The sequence below is a fragment of the Aquarana catesbeiana genome, linkage group LG09, assembly GCF_042186555.1.
Source record: "Aquarana catesbeiana isolate 2022-GZ linkage group LG09, ASM4218655v1, whole genome shotgun sequence".
NCBI lineage: Eukaryota > Metazoa > Chordata > Amphibia > Anura > Ranidae > Aquarana > Aquarana catesbeiana.
In genome coordinates, this window is record NC_133332.1 from 311721758 (window position 1) to 311739476 (window position 17719).

Sequence of the window (17719 nt, forward strand, 5' to 3'; positions counted from 1 at the left end):
ACACACGCTTGTCACCATCTGAACCTAATAAGTTTATCTTGGTCTCATCAGACCACAGGACATGGTTCCAGTAATCCATGTCCTTAGTCTGCTTGTCTTCAGCAAACTGTTTGCGGGCTTTCTTGTACATCATCTTTAGAAGAGGCTTCCTTCTGGGACGACAGCCATGCAGACCAATTTGATGCAGTGTGCGGCGTATGGTCTGAGCACTGACAGGCTGACCTCCCACCCCTTCAACCTCTGCAGCAATGCTGGCAGCACTCATACGTCTATTTCCCAAAGACAACCTCTGGATATGACGCTGAGCACGTGACCTCTACTTCTTTGGTGGACCATGGTGAGGCCTGTTCTGAGTGGAACCTGTCCTGTTAAACCGCTGTATGGTCTTGGCCACCGTGCTGCAGCTCAGTTTCAGGGTCTTGTCAATCTTATAGCCTAGGCCAGTGATGGCGAACCTTGGCTCCCCAGATGTTTTGGAACTACATTTCCCATGATGCCCAGTTACACTGCAGAGTGCAAAGGAGCATCATGGGAAATGTAGTTCCAAAATATCTGGGGTGCCAAGGTTCACCATCACTGGCCTTTATGTAGAGCGACAATTCTTTTTTTTTCAGATCCTCAGACAGAGAGTTCTTTGCCATGCTGGCAGCACTCATACGTCTATTTGGAGTTTGCCTTTAATTTGTTTTCTTTTTACAAAGGGGACTTTTTTTTTTGTTTTTTGTTTTTTTTTAATGTGCACAGCTGTCATGGATAATCCGTGTCTAATATGTGTATTTCTTTATGATCGCCAGCTCCATCTAGTGGCCATAATGAAGCATTTTCTTGAAACACCGTAATCAACAAAATACCGCATTTTTGCCACTAGATGGCACTGACGATCATCGGAAATGACCACATTAGACACATTACAGGATTGTGCAATGGCATGCTTTGGGTAGTTTGTTAGGGGAAAAGTGCTTATTGTCGTGCAGGTGAAAAACGCAGCAGAAACCCATCAAAAACACAGTGCTTGCGTTTTTTATTTTTTTGGTGCATTTCCATTGAAGAACTGAAAACACAACCTGCTGCAGGAAAAAAGTCCCTGAACCTTTCCAAAAAAAAAAAAAAAAAAAAGACGCACCAGTGGAAAACGCATAGGGGTGGAGCAGGCAGAATGAACAGTGTTCTCACCCTTTTTACAGGAAATGGAACAATAGCAGATCTAATGGCAGGATCAACGAGTAAAAGTACAGGGGGCACACAGAAAAACAAAAAACATCTGTGTCCATGCTACTAACAGAATGCATCATATTTTGCACATAGTCATACTGTAATTATTATTATTATTATTATTGTTATGTAATGATTTGTGATTTCATAAGGCAATGCATGTAAATGGGGACGATAAAGGAAGTCTTTCACAACATAAACAGCGATTAAAAAACCAAAACAGAACGCTGAACTTTATGAAGGCAAGAAAAAGAACATTTAAATGGAAAACTGTCTGTATTGCAGATGGCAGCCAATCAAATTATTGTTTTCACCTGAATTAAATGTAAAACGAGGTTTCTTACTATGAGCGATGAGGAAAATTCCCTTGTAAAATGAACAGCCTATTAAATTCCATAGGGGTGTATTTATAAAAAAATAAATGCATAGCTGTTTGTCAATCGAAACTGCATGTAACTTAGCTCTGTGTGAATGGGTAAAAAATCGAATGTTCTCAGGCTGTGTTCTCTGCAGATCGAATGTGTGAATGGGAAACAAATACCACATTATGGCCACTAGATGGTTCTTTTGAGCATTCGTATATTCTACGGTACTCAGTGCCATCTAGTGGCTGTAACAAGGTATTTTCCCCATTTAGGTGTTCCACCTGCAGAGAATATAGCCCAAGAACATTCACTTCACTTTTTAACATTTTGCCCCATTTCTTGCCATTTTGTCCCATTACACTGGGGTATGTCAGGGCAAAAAAAAAAAAGCAGGAAATAAAATATATATTACATCTCCTACAAGACGTATTTTCCCATATTTTATTCCTCTAACTCTGTTTTGGCATGTAAACAAATTCCAGGCGGCTACAGGCCGCCAGCAGCCGGGAGTTTGTTTACATTTTTAATCCTGGCTGCTGGCTTCCACATAGAAGCATTCGAGTGGCTTTATAGATACTCGTAACTGAGTAAGTGGGCCCTTATGGTGGTGGTCAGTGGTGAGTGCCCCTTCAAATGTTGGTGGTCAGTGGTGAGTGCCCCTTCAAATGTTGGTGGTCAGTGGTGAGTGCCCCTTCAAATGTTGGTGGTCAGTGGTGAGTGCCCCTTCAAATGTTGGTGGTCAGTGGTGAGTGCCCCTTTAAATGTTGTTGGTCAGTGGTGAGTGCCCCTTCAAATGTTGGTGGTCAGTGGTGAGTGCCCCTTCAAATGTTGGTGGTCAGTGGTGAGTGCCCCTTCAAATGTTGGTGGTCAGTGGTGAGTGCCCCTTCAAATGTTGGTGGTCAGTGGTGAGTGCCCCTTCAAATGTTGGTGGTCGGTGGTGAGTGCCCCTTCAAATGTTGGTGGTCAGTGGTGAGTGCCCCTTCAAATGTTGGTGGTCAGTGGTAAGTCCCCCCCTTATGGTGGTGATCAGTGGTGTGTGTTCCTTTAAATATTGGTGGTCAGTAGTTTGTGCTATGTTTAAATGTTGGTGGTCAGTAGTTTGTGCTATGTTTAAATGTTGGTGGTCAGTAGTTTGTGCTATGTTCAAATGTTGGTGATCAGTGGTGAGTGCCCCTTCAAATGTTGGTGGTCAGTGGTGAGTGCCCCCTTATGGTGGTGATCAGTGGTGAGTGCCCCCTTATGGTGGTGGTCAGTAGTGAGTGTCCCTTCATATGTTGGTGGTCAGTGGTGAGCGCCCCATATGGCGGTGATCAGTGGTGTGTGTGTGTGTGTATTCCTTTAAATCATGGATCTTCAAACTACGGCCCTCCAGCTGTTGCGGAACTACACGTCCCATGAGGCATTGTAAAACTCTGACATTGACTAGGCATGATGGGAACTGTAGTTCCTGAACAACTGGAGGGCCGTAGTTTGAAGACTCCTGCTTTAAATATGGGTGTTCAGTAGTGTGTGCTATGTTTAAATGTTGGTGATCAGTGATAAATGCCCCCTTATGGTGGAGGTCAGTGGTGAGTGCCCGTTCAAATGTTGGTGATCAGTGGTGAGTGCCCCTACTTATGGTGGTGATCAATAGTGAGTGCCCCTTATGGTGGTGGTCAGTGGTGAGTCTCTATCTCATCCTGCTTATCATTAAGGGCTATTTTGGGGTAGCAGCACTATTTAAATATATGCGTGATCAGTGGTGAGTGCCCCCTTATGGTGGTGGTCAGTGGTGAGTGCCCCATATGGTGGTGATCAGTGGTGAGTGCCCCATATGGTGGTGATCAGTGGTGAGTGCCCCATATGGTGGTGATCAGTGGTGAGTGCCCCATATGGTGGTGATCAGTGGTGAGTGCCCCATATGGTGGTGATCAGTGGTGAGTGCCCCCTTATGGTGGAAATCAGTGGTGTGCGCCCTCTTTAAATGTTATTGATCAGTGGCGAGTGCCCCTTATGGTGGTGGTCACTAGTTAGTGCTTCCATATGGTGGTGACCATTGGTGAGTGTTCCGTTAAATATTGGTGATCAGTGGTGAGTGCCCCTTATGGTGGTTGTCAGCAGTGAGTGCCCCATTTAAATGTTGGTGGTCAGTGGTGAGTGCCCCCTTATGGTGGTGATTAGTGGTGAGTGCCCCCTTATGGTGGTGTTCAGTGGTGTGTGCCCTCTTTAAATGTTGGTGGTCAGTGGTGTGTGCCCACATATGGTGGTGAGTGTTCCTTTAAATATTGGTGGTCAGTGATAAATGCCCCCTTATGGTGGTGATCAGTGGTGAGTGCCCCCTTATGGTGGTGGTTAGTGGTGAGTGCCCCCTTATGGTGGTGGTTAGTGGTGAGTGCCCCCTTATGTGGTGGTCAGTAGTGAGTGCCCCTTTAAATGTTGGTGGTCGGTGGTGAGTGCCCCCATATGGTGGTGATCAGTGGTGAGTGTCCCCTTGTGGTGGTCAGTCGTTAGTCCTCCTTTAAATATTGGTGTTCAGTAGTGAATGCCCCCTTCTAGTGGTGGTCAATGGTGAGTGCCCCCTTATGGAGGTGATCAGTGGTGAGAGCCCCTTTAGATACTGGTGTGTGTCATTGGTGGGTATCCCATAACTTTTGATGGTCACTGATGTTTTTCCCCATAACATTGGTGGTCAGTGTTCCTCCTTTATGCTCCCTTCTCTGCTCCCCTGCCCTCCTGTGTGTTCTCTTGATGGTCAGTGTAGAGATCTTAATGAAGAACAAGTACAGTGATGTCCCCTCACACGTAGTCCATGGATACTTCCTTCAGCTCCACAATGGAAGGCCCCTATCTCGGTACAGACCTGGGCTGGAGGAATAATCTGCAGGAGCCTGAGCATTGTACCCAACAGTCCACTGATTGCCGTTGAAATGGCTTGCAGGGTCCAATGCAAAAAATTAATAAATGCACATTTTTTATTTTATTTTTCAATTTATGCGTATTTATTCATTTTTTCCAAGGGTAGAATATGTCTTTTAACTTTATTTTATTTTTTGATATTCAGATTTAGTTTTTCCTTTTTTATGTTTTTCAGACTATAATGTATTGTTCTTCTGCTCTATAATCAACCCTTCATCAGGTCCTCTTCTCGTTTCAGTGAACCCATGCTGCTACTTCCCATGCCAGCACAAAGGTGTGTGCGTGAGATTCGACCTTGACAAATACGAATGTGACTGCACCCTCACTGGCTATTATGGAAGAAACTGCACCATCCGTAAGCTATGGAACAAACGTCTTTTATCATATCAAACCAGTTGTTTCCTGTCATACAAGCTCTTGAGCAATCCAGCAGCTTTAAACAGTAACAAAAAAAATAAAAATCCTGGGCACTTGCAGGGGCGGTGGAAGAAGGTGGAACGCTATTTTCAAAACATGCAGAACATGGATCAAACCAATGGTGGTCAACCTACGGGGGGGAGGCCTCATGTGCGGCCCCTGATATCTTCAGACATGCAGCAGGAGATGGTCCAAGACTGGGGACATGCTATAAGAATTGTGGCAGACTGGGGACATGCTATAGACAATGTTGGCGACTGGGGACATGCTATAGACAATGTTGGAGACTGAGGACATGCTATAGGCATTGATGGGGACTAGGGACATGCTATACGTTGGAGACTTGGGACATGCTGCAGAAATTGATGGGGACATGCTATAAGATTTTGTAGAGACAAGGGACATCATATAGAAGTTTTTGGAGACTGAGGACATGATATAGGAGTTGTTGGAGACTGGGGACATGCTATAGGAGTTGTTGGAGACTGGGGACATGCTATAGGAGATGTTAGAGACTGGGGACATGATATAGGAGTTGTTGGAGACTGAGGAAATGCTATAGGCTGGGGACATGCTACAGAAGTTGTTGGAGATGGGACATGTTATAGGAGTTTTTGGAAAATGAAGAAATGCTATAGGAGTTGGTGGAGACTGGAGATATGTTATAGGAATTGTTGGAGACTGGGGATATGCTAAAGACATAGTTGAAGACTGGGGATATGATATAGGATTTGTTGGAGACTGAGGAAATGCTATAGGCTGGGGAAATGCTATAGAAGTTGTTGGAGAAGGGACATGTTATAGGAGTTTTTGGAGACTGGGGATATGCTATTGGAGTTGTTGGAGACTGGAGACATGTTATAGGAGTTGTAAACTGGAGATATGCTATAGGCTGGGAACATGCTATAGGAATTGTTGGAGAATTGTTGGAGACGGGACATGCTATAGGAATTGTTGGAGACGGGACATGTTATTGAAGTTTTTGGAGACTGGGGACATGATATAGAAGGTGTTGGAGATTGGGGACATGCTATAGAAGTTGTTGGAGATTGGGGACATGCCATATGAATTGTTGGAGATTGGGGACATGTTATAGAAGTTTTTGGAGACTGGGGACATGATATAGAAGGTGTTGGAGATTGGGGACATGCTATAGAAGTTGTTGGAGATTGGGGACATGCCATATGAATTGTTGGAGATTGGGGACATGTTATAGAAGTTTTTGGAGACTGGGGACATGATATAGAAGGTGTTGGAGACTGGGGACATGCTATAGGAGTTGTTGTAGACTGAGGAAATGCTATAGGCTGGGGACATGCTATAGAAGTTGTTGGAGATGGGACATGTTATAGGAGTTTTTGGAGAATGAAGACATGCTATAGTTGGAGACTGGGGACATGCTATTATCTTTTTCTTTCTTTTTTTCCCCTCGCTCTTTTCTCCACTCTTTCTTCCTTCTTTCTTTCCTTCCTCTCTTTCTCTCCTCCTCTCTTCCCCTTTTTGCCCCCTATGGACAGAGTAGTATAAGTGACAGATATATATTTTAGTCTGTACATTGCTGGCATACCTTATTTCAGGAGCTCAGTGAGCGTTTTTTCCATATTCATGTAATAAAACCCCAGAGAGTAATCCTTGAATGTTTCCCCTGACCTCTTTATCACCTCCATTAAACCTGTCAGTTGTGTAACACCAGATTGATATTGAAGTAGGTTTCGGAGAAACACATCTGCCTGACACTATGTAAGTATAGTTTCACAATGCGAGATTGGATCTTGAGATAAAGGGCCGCCCACAGGTTCAAGATCCTCTTACACCTTCAAGGCAAACATGCAAATTCACAGTAAAATTCAATGGCTGATGATGGATCTCCCGAAGGTTCTTTCAAGCAATCCATCATTTAGAAATGGCTGAGTTGTGGGAGAGGTCCAGAAGGGCCACCATGTCATGGGACAACAGGGATGACAACACAACGAAAGGCTTAAGAAAAGTCTTTATGGCCTCCATAAGGAGAACGTAGGTGTTTCTGGAGGAGCTCCAGGATGTCGGACATCACATAGGTCAGCACACAAAGCATGGAAGGACGTGGAGAAGTTCCAGATGGAAGGGTCTTTTTTTGGTGGCCATTTCATTTTATGGTCATCATTATTATTATTATACAGGATTTATAGTTTGCGTATCGCTTTACAATATAAAGGGAGACAATGAAGGGAGACAATACAGCAATAAGGCAATACACTAAAAGAGGGTCAGGAGGGCCCTGCTCCTGGGAGCTTACAATCTAATAGGGAGGGGCTGGTGGAACAAAAGGTAGTAACTGTGAGAGATGGACTGATGGGAATAGAAGATTTGGTCATTAGCTTGAAGGCAGGATTAGGCGTCCTTCAACCACATCAGATTTTACCCCCCGCCTTCCTGACTGGGCCATTTTTCGCGATACGGCACTGCGTCACTTCAACTGACAATTGCGCGGATCGTGCAACGCTGTACCCAAATAAAATTGATGTCCTCTTTTTACCACAAATAGAGCTTTCTTTTAGTGGTATTTGATCACCTCTGCGATTTTATTTATTTATTTATTTATTTTTTTGGGCTATAAACAAAAAAAAGAGCGACAATTTTGAAAAAAAAAAATATTTTTAACTTTATGCTATAATAAATATCCAAAAAAAATTTTAAAAAATACATTTCTTCATCAATTTAGGCCAATATGTATTCTGCTACATATTTTTGGTAAAAAAAAAAACCCAGTAAGCAAATATTGATTGGTTTGTGCAAAAGTTATCACGTCTACAAACTACGGGATGGATTTTAAGATCATTTTTAAAAAAATATTTATTTTACTAGTAATGACGGAGATCTGCGATTTTTAGCGGGACTGCGACGTTTTTATTTTTTGTGCTATAAACAAAAAAAGACCGACAATTTCGAAGGAAAAAAAAGACAGTATTTTTTATTTTCTGCTATAATACATATTTAAAAAAAAAAAAGATGTAAAAAAACAAATTTCTTCATCAGTTTAGGCCAATATATATTCTGGTACATATTTTAGGTAAAAAAAAAATAAAAATTACAATAAGCGTATATTGATTGGTTTGTGCAAAAGTTTACAAACTACGGGATAGATTTAATGACATTTTAAATTTTTTTTATTTATTTATTTTACTAGTAATGACGGAGATCTGCGATTTTTTGCGGGACTGCAACATTTTTTATTTTTTGCGCTATAAACAAAAAAAGACCGACAATTTCGAAAAAAAAAGCCCAATATTTTTTATTTTCTGCTATAATTAAAAAAAAACCACCCCATTTTTTCCTCAGTTTAGGCCAATATGTATTCTGCTACATAGTTCTGGTTAAAAAAAAAAACAACCCAATAAGCGTATATTGATTGGCTTGTGCAAAAGTTATCGCTTCTACAAACATGACATTTTTATTTATTTATTTTACTAGTAATGGCGGAGATCTGCGATTTTTAGTGGAACTGCAAAATTTTTATTTTTTTGCGCTGTAAACAAAAAAAAGCAATATTTTTTATTTTCTGCTATAATACATATTCTTAAAAAAAAAGAAAAAAAAAATGTGAAAAAACAAATTTTTTCCTCAGTTTAGGCCAATATGTATTTTGCTACGTATTTTTGGTAAAAAAAAAGTTATCGCGTCTACAAACTCCTGGATGCATTTATGGACTTTTATTTATTTATTTATTTTTACTAGTGATGGCGGCGATTTTTAGCGGGACTGTGTCATTGCGACAGACAAATCTGACCCTTTTGGTGACCAGTGACATCCAAACATTGATCAGTGTTAAAAAAAAAAAATGCAATGATTATTGTATAAATGACACTGTCAGGGAAGGGGTTAACGCTAGGGGGCGATCAAGGGGTTAAATGTGTTCCCTAGGGAGGTGTTTCTAACGGGGAGGGGGGGGGATTCTAGACATGTGTACTGCCCAAAAATTCATTTGTTTTCGTTTTAGTTTCATTCGTTTTTTGGGTTTTTTTTTGGTTTTTTTTCCGTTTTTAGAGTCATTCGTTATGAAAGCAATTCCTAAGTTCGTAAATTCGAAAATCGGAAAATAAGAAACAAAATCCGAAAATTCAAAAGAATAAATAACTAATAATACCTAACTATTAAATTCTAGGTATTGGAATTTCCTTTCAAATTTGGCTGTTGGTGAACATAACGAATACGAATTTATCCGAAATAATGAATGCTACATTTAAACAAATGGAACGTAACGAATTTATAATAAATGATAATAAAATGTATTATTATTATTATTATTATTATTATTATTAATTTTGTTACGTTCCATTTGTTTAGATGCGGCATTCTTTATTTCGGATAATTCGTAACTTCGGATAAATTCGTATTTATTATGTTCACCAACAGCCAAATTTGAAAGGAAATTCCAATACCTATAATTTAATAGTTATTATTAGTTAGTAAGTTATTCTTTCTTATTTTCGAATTTACGAATTGCTTTCATAATGAATGACCCGAAAAATGGAAAAAAAAGAAAGAAAGAAACTAAAATGAAAAAAAAAATTAATATAATAGTTATTATTTCAGATTTTCGGATTTTCAAATTTTCACATTTATATTATAATACACAAGTATTTGTGATATTTTGTCATCTGTAGGTGAATCCAGCTAGAGCACCTCATTTTAATGAAATGTCTATAGTTATATGATCTAGATATATAATAAAAATATTTAAAAAAAAAAATATTATCTACCATATACATATCTAAATAATATTATAAAATAATATATATATATATATATACACAGTATCTCACAAAAGTAAGTACACCCCTCACATGTTTGTAAATCTTTTCTTCTATCTTTTCATGTGACAACACTGAAGAAATGACACTTGTCTACAATGTAAAGTAGTGAGTGTACAGCTTGTATAACAGTGTAAATTTGCTGTCCCCTCAAAATAACTCAACACACAGCCATTAATGTCTAAACCGCTGGCAACAAAAGTGAGTACACCCCTAAGTGAAAATGTCCAAATTGGGCCCAAAGTGTCAATATTTTGTGTGGCCACCATTATTTTCCAGCACTGCCTTAACCCTCTTGGGCATGGAGGTCACCAGAGCTTCACAGGTTGTCACTGGAGTCCTCTTCTACTCCTCCATGATGACATCACAGAGCTGGTGGATGCAGTGGTGTAGCGTGGGTTGTCAGCACCCGGGGCAAGGCAAGTAATTTGAGCCCCCCCCCCCCAACCTGCGGACTTTTAGCTATCCCTGAGTCCCTTCAAATACAATAGTACTGACCTACCTGATTCCTATACTGACCACTACACTGAGAACTACACTGTCCACTACACTGACCACTATACTATACTCGCCACTATACTGACCACTATACTACACTACACTGTCCACTATACTACACTATACTGACCACCATACTACACTGACCACCATACTACACCTGACCACCATACTACACTGACCACCATACTACACTGTCCACCATACTAGGTGGGCACTGCACAGCAATTTATATGATGGGCACTGCACATGACATGGTGGGCACTGTATGACACAGCACATTACATTGTGGGTACAGCGCATTACATGGTGGGCACTGCATGGCACAGCACATTACATGGTGGGCACTGAATGGCACATAACATTACATGGTGGGCACAACACATTACATGGTGGGCACTGCATGGCATAGCACGTTTCATGGTGGGAAATGCAACTGCACATTACATGTTAGGAACTGCACATGACATGGTGGGCACTGTTGAACAGCACAGCACATTACACAGTGGGCACAACACACTACATGCTGGGCACAGCACATGGCAGGGTGGGCACAGCATAGCACATGACATGGTGGGAAGTGCACATGACATGGTGGGCGCTGCACATTACACGGTGGGCACTGCACATTACACGGTGGGCACTGCATATTACATGGTGGGATCACTGTATGGCACAGCACATGACATGGTGGACACTGCAAATTACATAGTGGGCATTGCAAGGCACAGCCATGACATGGTGGGCATTGCACATGACATGGTTGGCACTGGATGGCACATCACATGACATGGTGGGCACTGCACATTACATGGTGGGCAATGCAAGGCACAGCACATGACATGGTGGGCACTGCACATTACATGGTGGGCACTGCAAGGCACAGCATGACATAGTGGGCACTGCACATCACATGAAGGGCAATGTAATGCACAGCACATGACATGGTCAGCACAGAGCATTACATGGTGGGCACTGCAATGTACAGCAAATGACATACTGGACACAGCACATTACATGGGGGGCACTGCAAGGCACATGACATGGTGGGCACAGCGCATTACATGGTGGGCACTGAATGGCACATAACATTACATGGTGGGCACAGCACATTACATGGGGGGCACTGCCATGCACATGACATGGTGGGCACAGCACATTACATGGGGGGCACTGCAAGGCACAAGAGAGCACATTACATGGGGGAGCAGCAGTCTGTCCCCTAGCACAATAATTACACAACATCCCCCTAACAAATGTACTGACCTTATCATAACAGCATGGGAGATGTCCTTCCTCCCGGGCTCCTGCTGGTTAGGACATCAGCGCCCCTCCCCCAGACACTGAGGATCTGTGTGAGTGAACAGATCCTGTGATAGGGGTCAGGCATCGGCAGAGACAGGACTTGTCTGCACTGACTTGTCTCCTCCAATACTGTCCACTACACTGACCTCCATAGTGACACTACACTGACCTCCATAGTGACACTACACTGACCTCCATAGTGACACTACACTGACCTCCATAGTGACACTACACTGACCTCCATAGTGACACTACACTGACCTCCATAGTGACACTACACTGACCTCCATAGTGACACTACACTGACCTCCATAGTGACACTACACTGACCTCCATAGTGACACTACACTGACCTCCATAGTGACACTACACTGACCTCCATAGTGACACTACACTGACCTCCATAGTGACACTACACTGACCTCCATAGTGACACTACACTGACCCCCATAGTGACACTACACTGACCTCCATAGTGACACTACACTGACCTCCATAGTGACACTACACTGACCTCCATAGTGACACTACACTGACCTCCATAGTGACACTACACTGACCTCCATAGTGACACTACACTGACCTCCATACTATACTATACTAAACTACACTGTCCTGCCTACAGTCTCTCTCTCTCGCCCCCCTCCCTCCCCCAGTAACATGACTCTCACTTACCTTCTTATCCTGGCTGCATCGGTCCGGATGATGAGGAGAAGACAGCGGCGGCTCACTTTCTTCTCTCCCCTGCGCTCTGCTTGCTGCCATGTTCAGTATCCAGCGCCCTGTGATTGGGTGTATGGGGGTCATGTGCGGAGGCGGGGCGCCTCACATGACCCCCATACACCCAATCACAGGGCGCCGGACACTTAACATGGCGGCCGGAGCCCGGGGACACAAAATTAAAAATTAGGAGGAGGCAGCCAGTGACACATACTGGCGCCCCCCTAAATATCGCGCCCGGGGCCACGGCACCCCCTGCACCCCCCACGCTACGCCACTGGGTGGATGTTAGAGACCTTGCGCCCCTCCACCTTCCGTTTGAGGATGTCCCACAGATGATCAATAGGGTTTAGGTCTGGAGACATGCTTGGCCAGTCCATCACCTTTACCCTCAGCTTCTTTAGCAAGGCAGTGGTCATCTTAGAGGTGTGTTTGGGGTCGTTATCATGTTGGAATACTGCCCTGCGGCCCAGTCTCTGAAGGGAGGGGATCATGCTCTGCTTCAGTATGTCACAGTACATGTTGGCATTCATGGTTCCCTCAATGATCTGTAGCTCCCCAGTGCCGGCAGCACTCATGCAGCCCCAGACCATGACACTCCCACCACCATGCTTGACTGTAGACAAGACACACTTGTCTTTGTCCTCCTCACCTGGTTCCCACCACACACGCTTGTCACCATCTGAACCAAATACGTTTATCTTGGTCTCATCAGACCACAGGACATGGTTCCAGTAATCCATGTCCTTAGTCTGCTTGTCTTCAGCAAACTGTTTGTGGGCTTTCTTGTGCATCATCTTTAGAAGAGGCTTCCTTCTGGGATGACAGCCATGCAGAACAATTTGATGCAGTGTGCGGCGTATGGTCTGAGCACTGACAGGCTGATCCCCCACCCCTACAACCTCTGCAGCAATGCTGGCAGCACTCATACGTCTATTTCCAAAAGACAACCTCTGGATATGACGCTGATCACGTGACCTCAACTTCTTTGGTGGACCATGGCGAGGCCTGTTCTGAGTGGAACCTGTCCTGTTATACCGTTGTATGGTCTTGGCTACCGTTCTGCAGCCCAGTTTCAGGGTCTTGGCAATCTTCTTATAGCCTAGGCCATCTTTATGTAGAGCAATAATTCTTTTTTCCAGATCCTCAGAGAGTTCTTTGCCATGAGGTGCCATGTTGAACTTCCAGTGACCAGTATGAGAGAGTGAGAGCGATAACACCAAATTTAACACACCTGCTCCCTATTCACACCTAAGACCTTGTAACACTAACGAGTCACATGACACCGGGGAGTGAAAATGGCTAATTGGACCCAATTTGGACATTTTCACTTAGGGGTGTACTGACTTTTGTTGCCAGCGGTTTAGACATTAATGGCTGTGTGTTGAGTTATTTTGAGGGGACAGCAAATTTACACTGTTATACAAGCTGTACACTCACTACTTTACATTGTAGACAAGTGTCATTTCTTCAGTGTTGTCACATGAAAAGATAGAAGAAAAGATTTACAAAAATGTGAGGGGTGTACTTTTGTGAGATACTGTGTGTGTGTGTATATATATATATATATATATATATAATAGATAATACATAATAATATTAATATAAATGTTTTCTTTTCTGACCATTTTATTCTTTTCACTTTCAGCTGAATTATGGGCTAGGATTCGGGAATTCATCCGTCCGAGCCCTTCCTTTTATCACTACATCTTGACTCGTTACAAGTGGTTTTGGGATATAATAAATGCTACTTTTATCCGGGATATCATTGTCCGGCTCGTTTTGACAGGTAAGAGCTCAGTATCGGAATAGCTGAACTCCTAGCAGATATAAAAGAGACAAATCAATGCAGTTCTGTATTTATTAATAAAATATCATCTAAATGTTATTGAAGGCAAGCAGTATAAGAGCCTGAATGGGACCCGGTCTTATCCTCTAGCAGTCCCTGTACAGCAGTGCTGGAGTGTAAGAGGGTGACACAACTAAGGAGCATGCTGATAGGAGGAGAGAGCAGAGTGACAGAGAGATAAACATATTACTGTGTTGCTTCTCCTTTCACTGTCCATTCACAGGATGGGAGCGGCTCCAGGGTGCAGGGCTGGAAAAAGAGGAGCAGCCGCCCTGGGTGCAGCGCATTCATGTGGGAGGCGGTTACTACATGGCCAATCATGCTCCAGCTCTGTAAACATTAATATCATTAAATGTATTTCACAGGCAAGCAGCGTAAAGGCCTGAATGTGACCTGGTATCGTCCTCTAGTAGTCCCTGTACAGCAGGGCTGGAGTTTGAGGAAGGGGTAGTGCAAGGAGCCAATCAGGAGCATGCTGACAGGAAGAGAGAGCAGGGTGACAGAGAGATAAGCTCATCACAGTGCTGCTTCTCCTTTCCAGTCATGCAATCCTCACTGCGTGCGTGTTCCAGATTAGTGGCCGACCACCAGGAGTTCTATTTGTCTTCTGTACTAGTAGCTATATGCTGAGCACGGACCCGATAGCCTTGCATGACGGAGTAAGTCCTGTGCAGGATCAATGACTGCTGACCAAGGGACCCAGAAGTACTGGGAGGGACTGGCAGACTGTTCTGCCTCCTCCCACCCCCCTCTCTCATTTTGCCCTGCCTCCTCCCACCCCCCTCTCTCATTTTGCCCTGCCTCCTCCCACCCCCCTCTCTCATTTTGCCCTGCCTCCTCCCACCCCCCTCTCTCATTTTGCCCTGCCTCCTCCCACCCCCCTCTCTCATATTGCCCTGCCTCCTCCCACCCCCCTCTCTCATTTTGCCCTAGCTCCTCCCACCCCCTCTCTCATTTTGCCCTGCCTTCTCCCACCCCCTCTCTTCATTTTGCCCTGCCTCCTCCCACCCCCCTCTCTTCATTTTGCCCTGCCTTCTCCCACCCCCTCTCTTCATTTTGCCCTGCCTCCTCCCACCCCCCTCTCTCATTTTGCCCTGCCTCCTCCCACCCCCCTCTCTCATTTTGCCCTAGCTCCTCCCACCCCCTCTCTCATTTTGCCCTGCCTCCTCCCACCCCCCTTTCTCATTTTGCCCTGCCTTCTCCCACCCCCTCTCTTCATTTTGCTCTGCCTCCTCCCACCCCCCTCTCTCATTTTGCCCTGCCTCCTCCCACCCCCCTCTCTCATTTTGCCCTGCCTCCTCCCACCCCCCTCTCTCATTTTGCCCTGCCTCCTCCCACCCCCCTCTCTCATTTTGCCCTAGCTCCTCCCACCCCCTCTCTCATTTTGCCCTGCCTCCTCCCACCCCCCTTTCTCATTTTGCCCTGCCTCCTCCCACCTCTCTCTCTTTCATTTTGTCCTGCCCCTTTTAGTAGCTGAGCTTTGTACCCCACATGTGCCTTGCAGATTCTGGTTCTATTGATACGCCAGACCCAACATGCACCCCTTTGAGTAACTTCAGACCAGGATCAAGCTACTTAAAAGTTCTTTAAGGATACAGTTCAATTAATCTATTTCCTAACCCTAACTACAAATGAATGGCTGCCCAGGCATACCTTCACAAGGTGGAAGTCCATCTTGGTGTTTCCCATGCTTTGGATGTTCTCAGGAAGCTCAGTGCCTCTTACAGACTGCAAGGCGCAGAGGTCCTCCTTCACAGCATGTACGGCTCCGAGCGGGCAAGAGTAAGTTGGAACGGCCCCTGAACCCAGCGTTCTCCCATATTTATACTACTGGTGAATAGACTGGTTAATGACTGGCCCCCAGGGGCCAGTCATTAAATAGCTATCATCCCTGTAGGCATGCACAGGGGCCAGACAGTCAAGATGAGTGGCTCCAGCAGAATGGGGTTGAGACATTAATAAGGGGATTAAAGTTGTCCTTTCGGCCCCCATTCACACCTGAGCTTATTGTTACGCAACTCCCAAAGCCCAACAACACTCCAGTCTAGAGGAAGAATCTCAATTTTCTTAAAGGGTCTGACTGTTGTAGAGTGGCGTGTCGTGTGAAGCTCAAAAAAAGTACAGAATCACATATTTTTGGGGCAGAATCACATATTTTTGGCCCCATAGACTTTAAGGTGGGGGGGGGGGGGGCGTTAAATGTTTGAACAATGTATTTTGTTGTGTTTTTCAGGTGTTACTATTTACAGGCCTATGGGGCCAAAAATGCACAATTCTGCCCCTGTACTTAGAGTCACTTGTACAAAAGCCTCCAAACCGCCTTGCTCATGCTAAGTGGGGGGGCTTAGACAATTGTACTCTTCCAACCTTGTGGTAACAGTTTGGGGAAGACCCTTTTGTGCTCCAGCATTGGGTGGAAGGGGCTACTTCCCTCTTCCCACAATTGAAATATGCTCTTTGGGTGAGTTGACGTTTCATGTAGACGCTCTTCCATAAATTGTTTCTTTTATACAAATCATTATCTGAACTTTTCATCTTTTACAGTGCGATCCAATCTGATACCCAGCCCCCCGACCTATAACTCTGCATACGGTTATATTAGCTGGGAAGCATATTCCAATGTAAGCTACTTCACACGGGTTCTACCCCCTGTGCCAGATGATTGTCCCACACCAATGGGAACCAAAGGTAAGATGTGGTCTAGTACCTTGGTAGTATCGTTTTTGATGGTCTGTACGTCTGTTACATTTTATAATGCTTGGTCCAAAACTTTTCTTTTTGTTGATATTGTCATATTATGTTCTTAAAGGGTTCCTTTGATATGCCAGACCCAACATGTACCCCCTCCCCCTCCCCCCTTTGAATAACTTCAGATCAGGCTCAGAACAGTTGATGCAACTTTACTTGAAATGATAAAGTTCAGTGTGAACAGAGTCCATTTCCTAACCCTAACTACCACTAAATGGCTGCCCAGGCATACCTCCACAAGGTAGAGGTCCATCTTGGCGTTCCTCAAGCTTGGATGTTCTCTGGAACCTCCATGTTCTCACACTAGGCACAGTTACATTGTGCCATGGCTAAGTGTGTTTTTCCACTTGCCCCACTGGTTCGGGTTCATGTTGTGCCAAGCCCAGGCACACTTGCTTCATTACGCCCGCCAGCCAAACGACAGTGATCTCTGGGTTCTGTCCCATTGATCTATGAGAGTTCTTTGCTTGGGCACAGTTAGTGGTCACACATATGGCAAGTCCAACCGAATCATGCTTGAGACTACCGCTTTCAAGCAGGACACTGAACAGTACCTGATCATGGTATAGTGTGATCACACTGTTTAAACAAACTGGACTTTGGGGGTCAACTGTGCTCAGGCACAGTAGCACACCCTTGTGTGAGTACACCCTAAATCTCAACGGCAGCCTCCCCTGATCTTTTCTCTCATGCTATGGGATTGCCTCTACAGTGCCTTACAGACCCTTGTTCTTTTGATACGCCAGACCCAACATGCACCCCTTTGAATAAATTCAGACCAGGCTCAGAAGAGTTGATGCAACTTTACTTGAAAGTTCTTTACCAATACAGTTCAACGTGAACAGAGTCTATTTCCTAAATCCTAACCTCAACTGAATGGCTGCCCAGGCATACCTCCACAAGGCAGAAGTCCATCTTGG

At 44.2% G+C, this 17719-nt stretch overlaps 1 protein-coding gene across 1 annotated transcript in view; it reads left to right on the plus strand.

Annotated features, from left to right (window-relative positions):
• Positions 1-17719, plus strand: part of PTGS1 (prostaglandin-endoperoxide synthase 1) — a 72121-nt gene that overhangs the window by 20035 nt on the left and 34367 nt on the right. The window contains exons 3-5 of the mRNA XM_073600677.1: positions 4711-4827; positions 13851-13991; positions 16596-16739. Of these exons, the coding sequence (XP_073456778.1) occupies positions 4711-4827; positions 13851-13991; positions 16596-16739 (402 nt within the window). The remainder of the gene's footprint in view (positions 1-4710; positions 4828-13850; positions 13992-16595; positions 16740-17719) is intronic.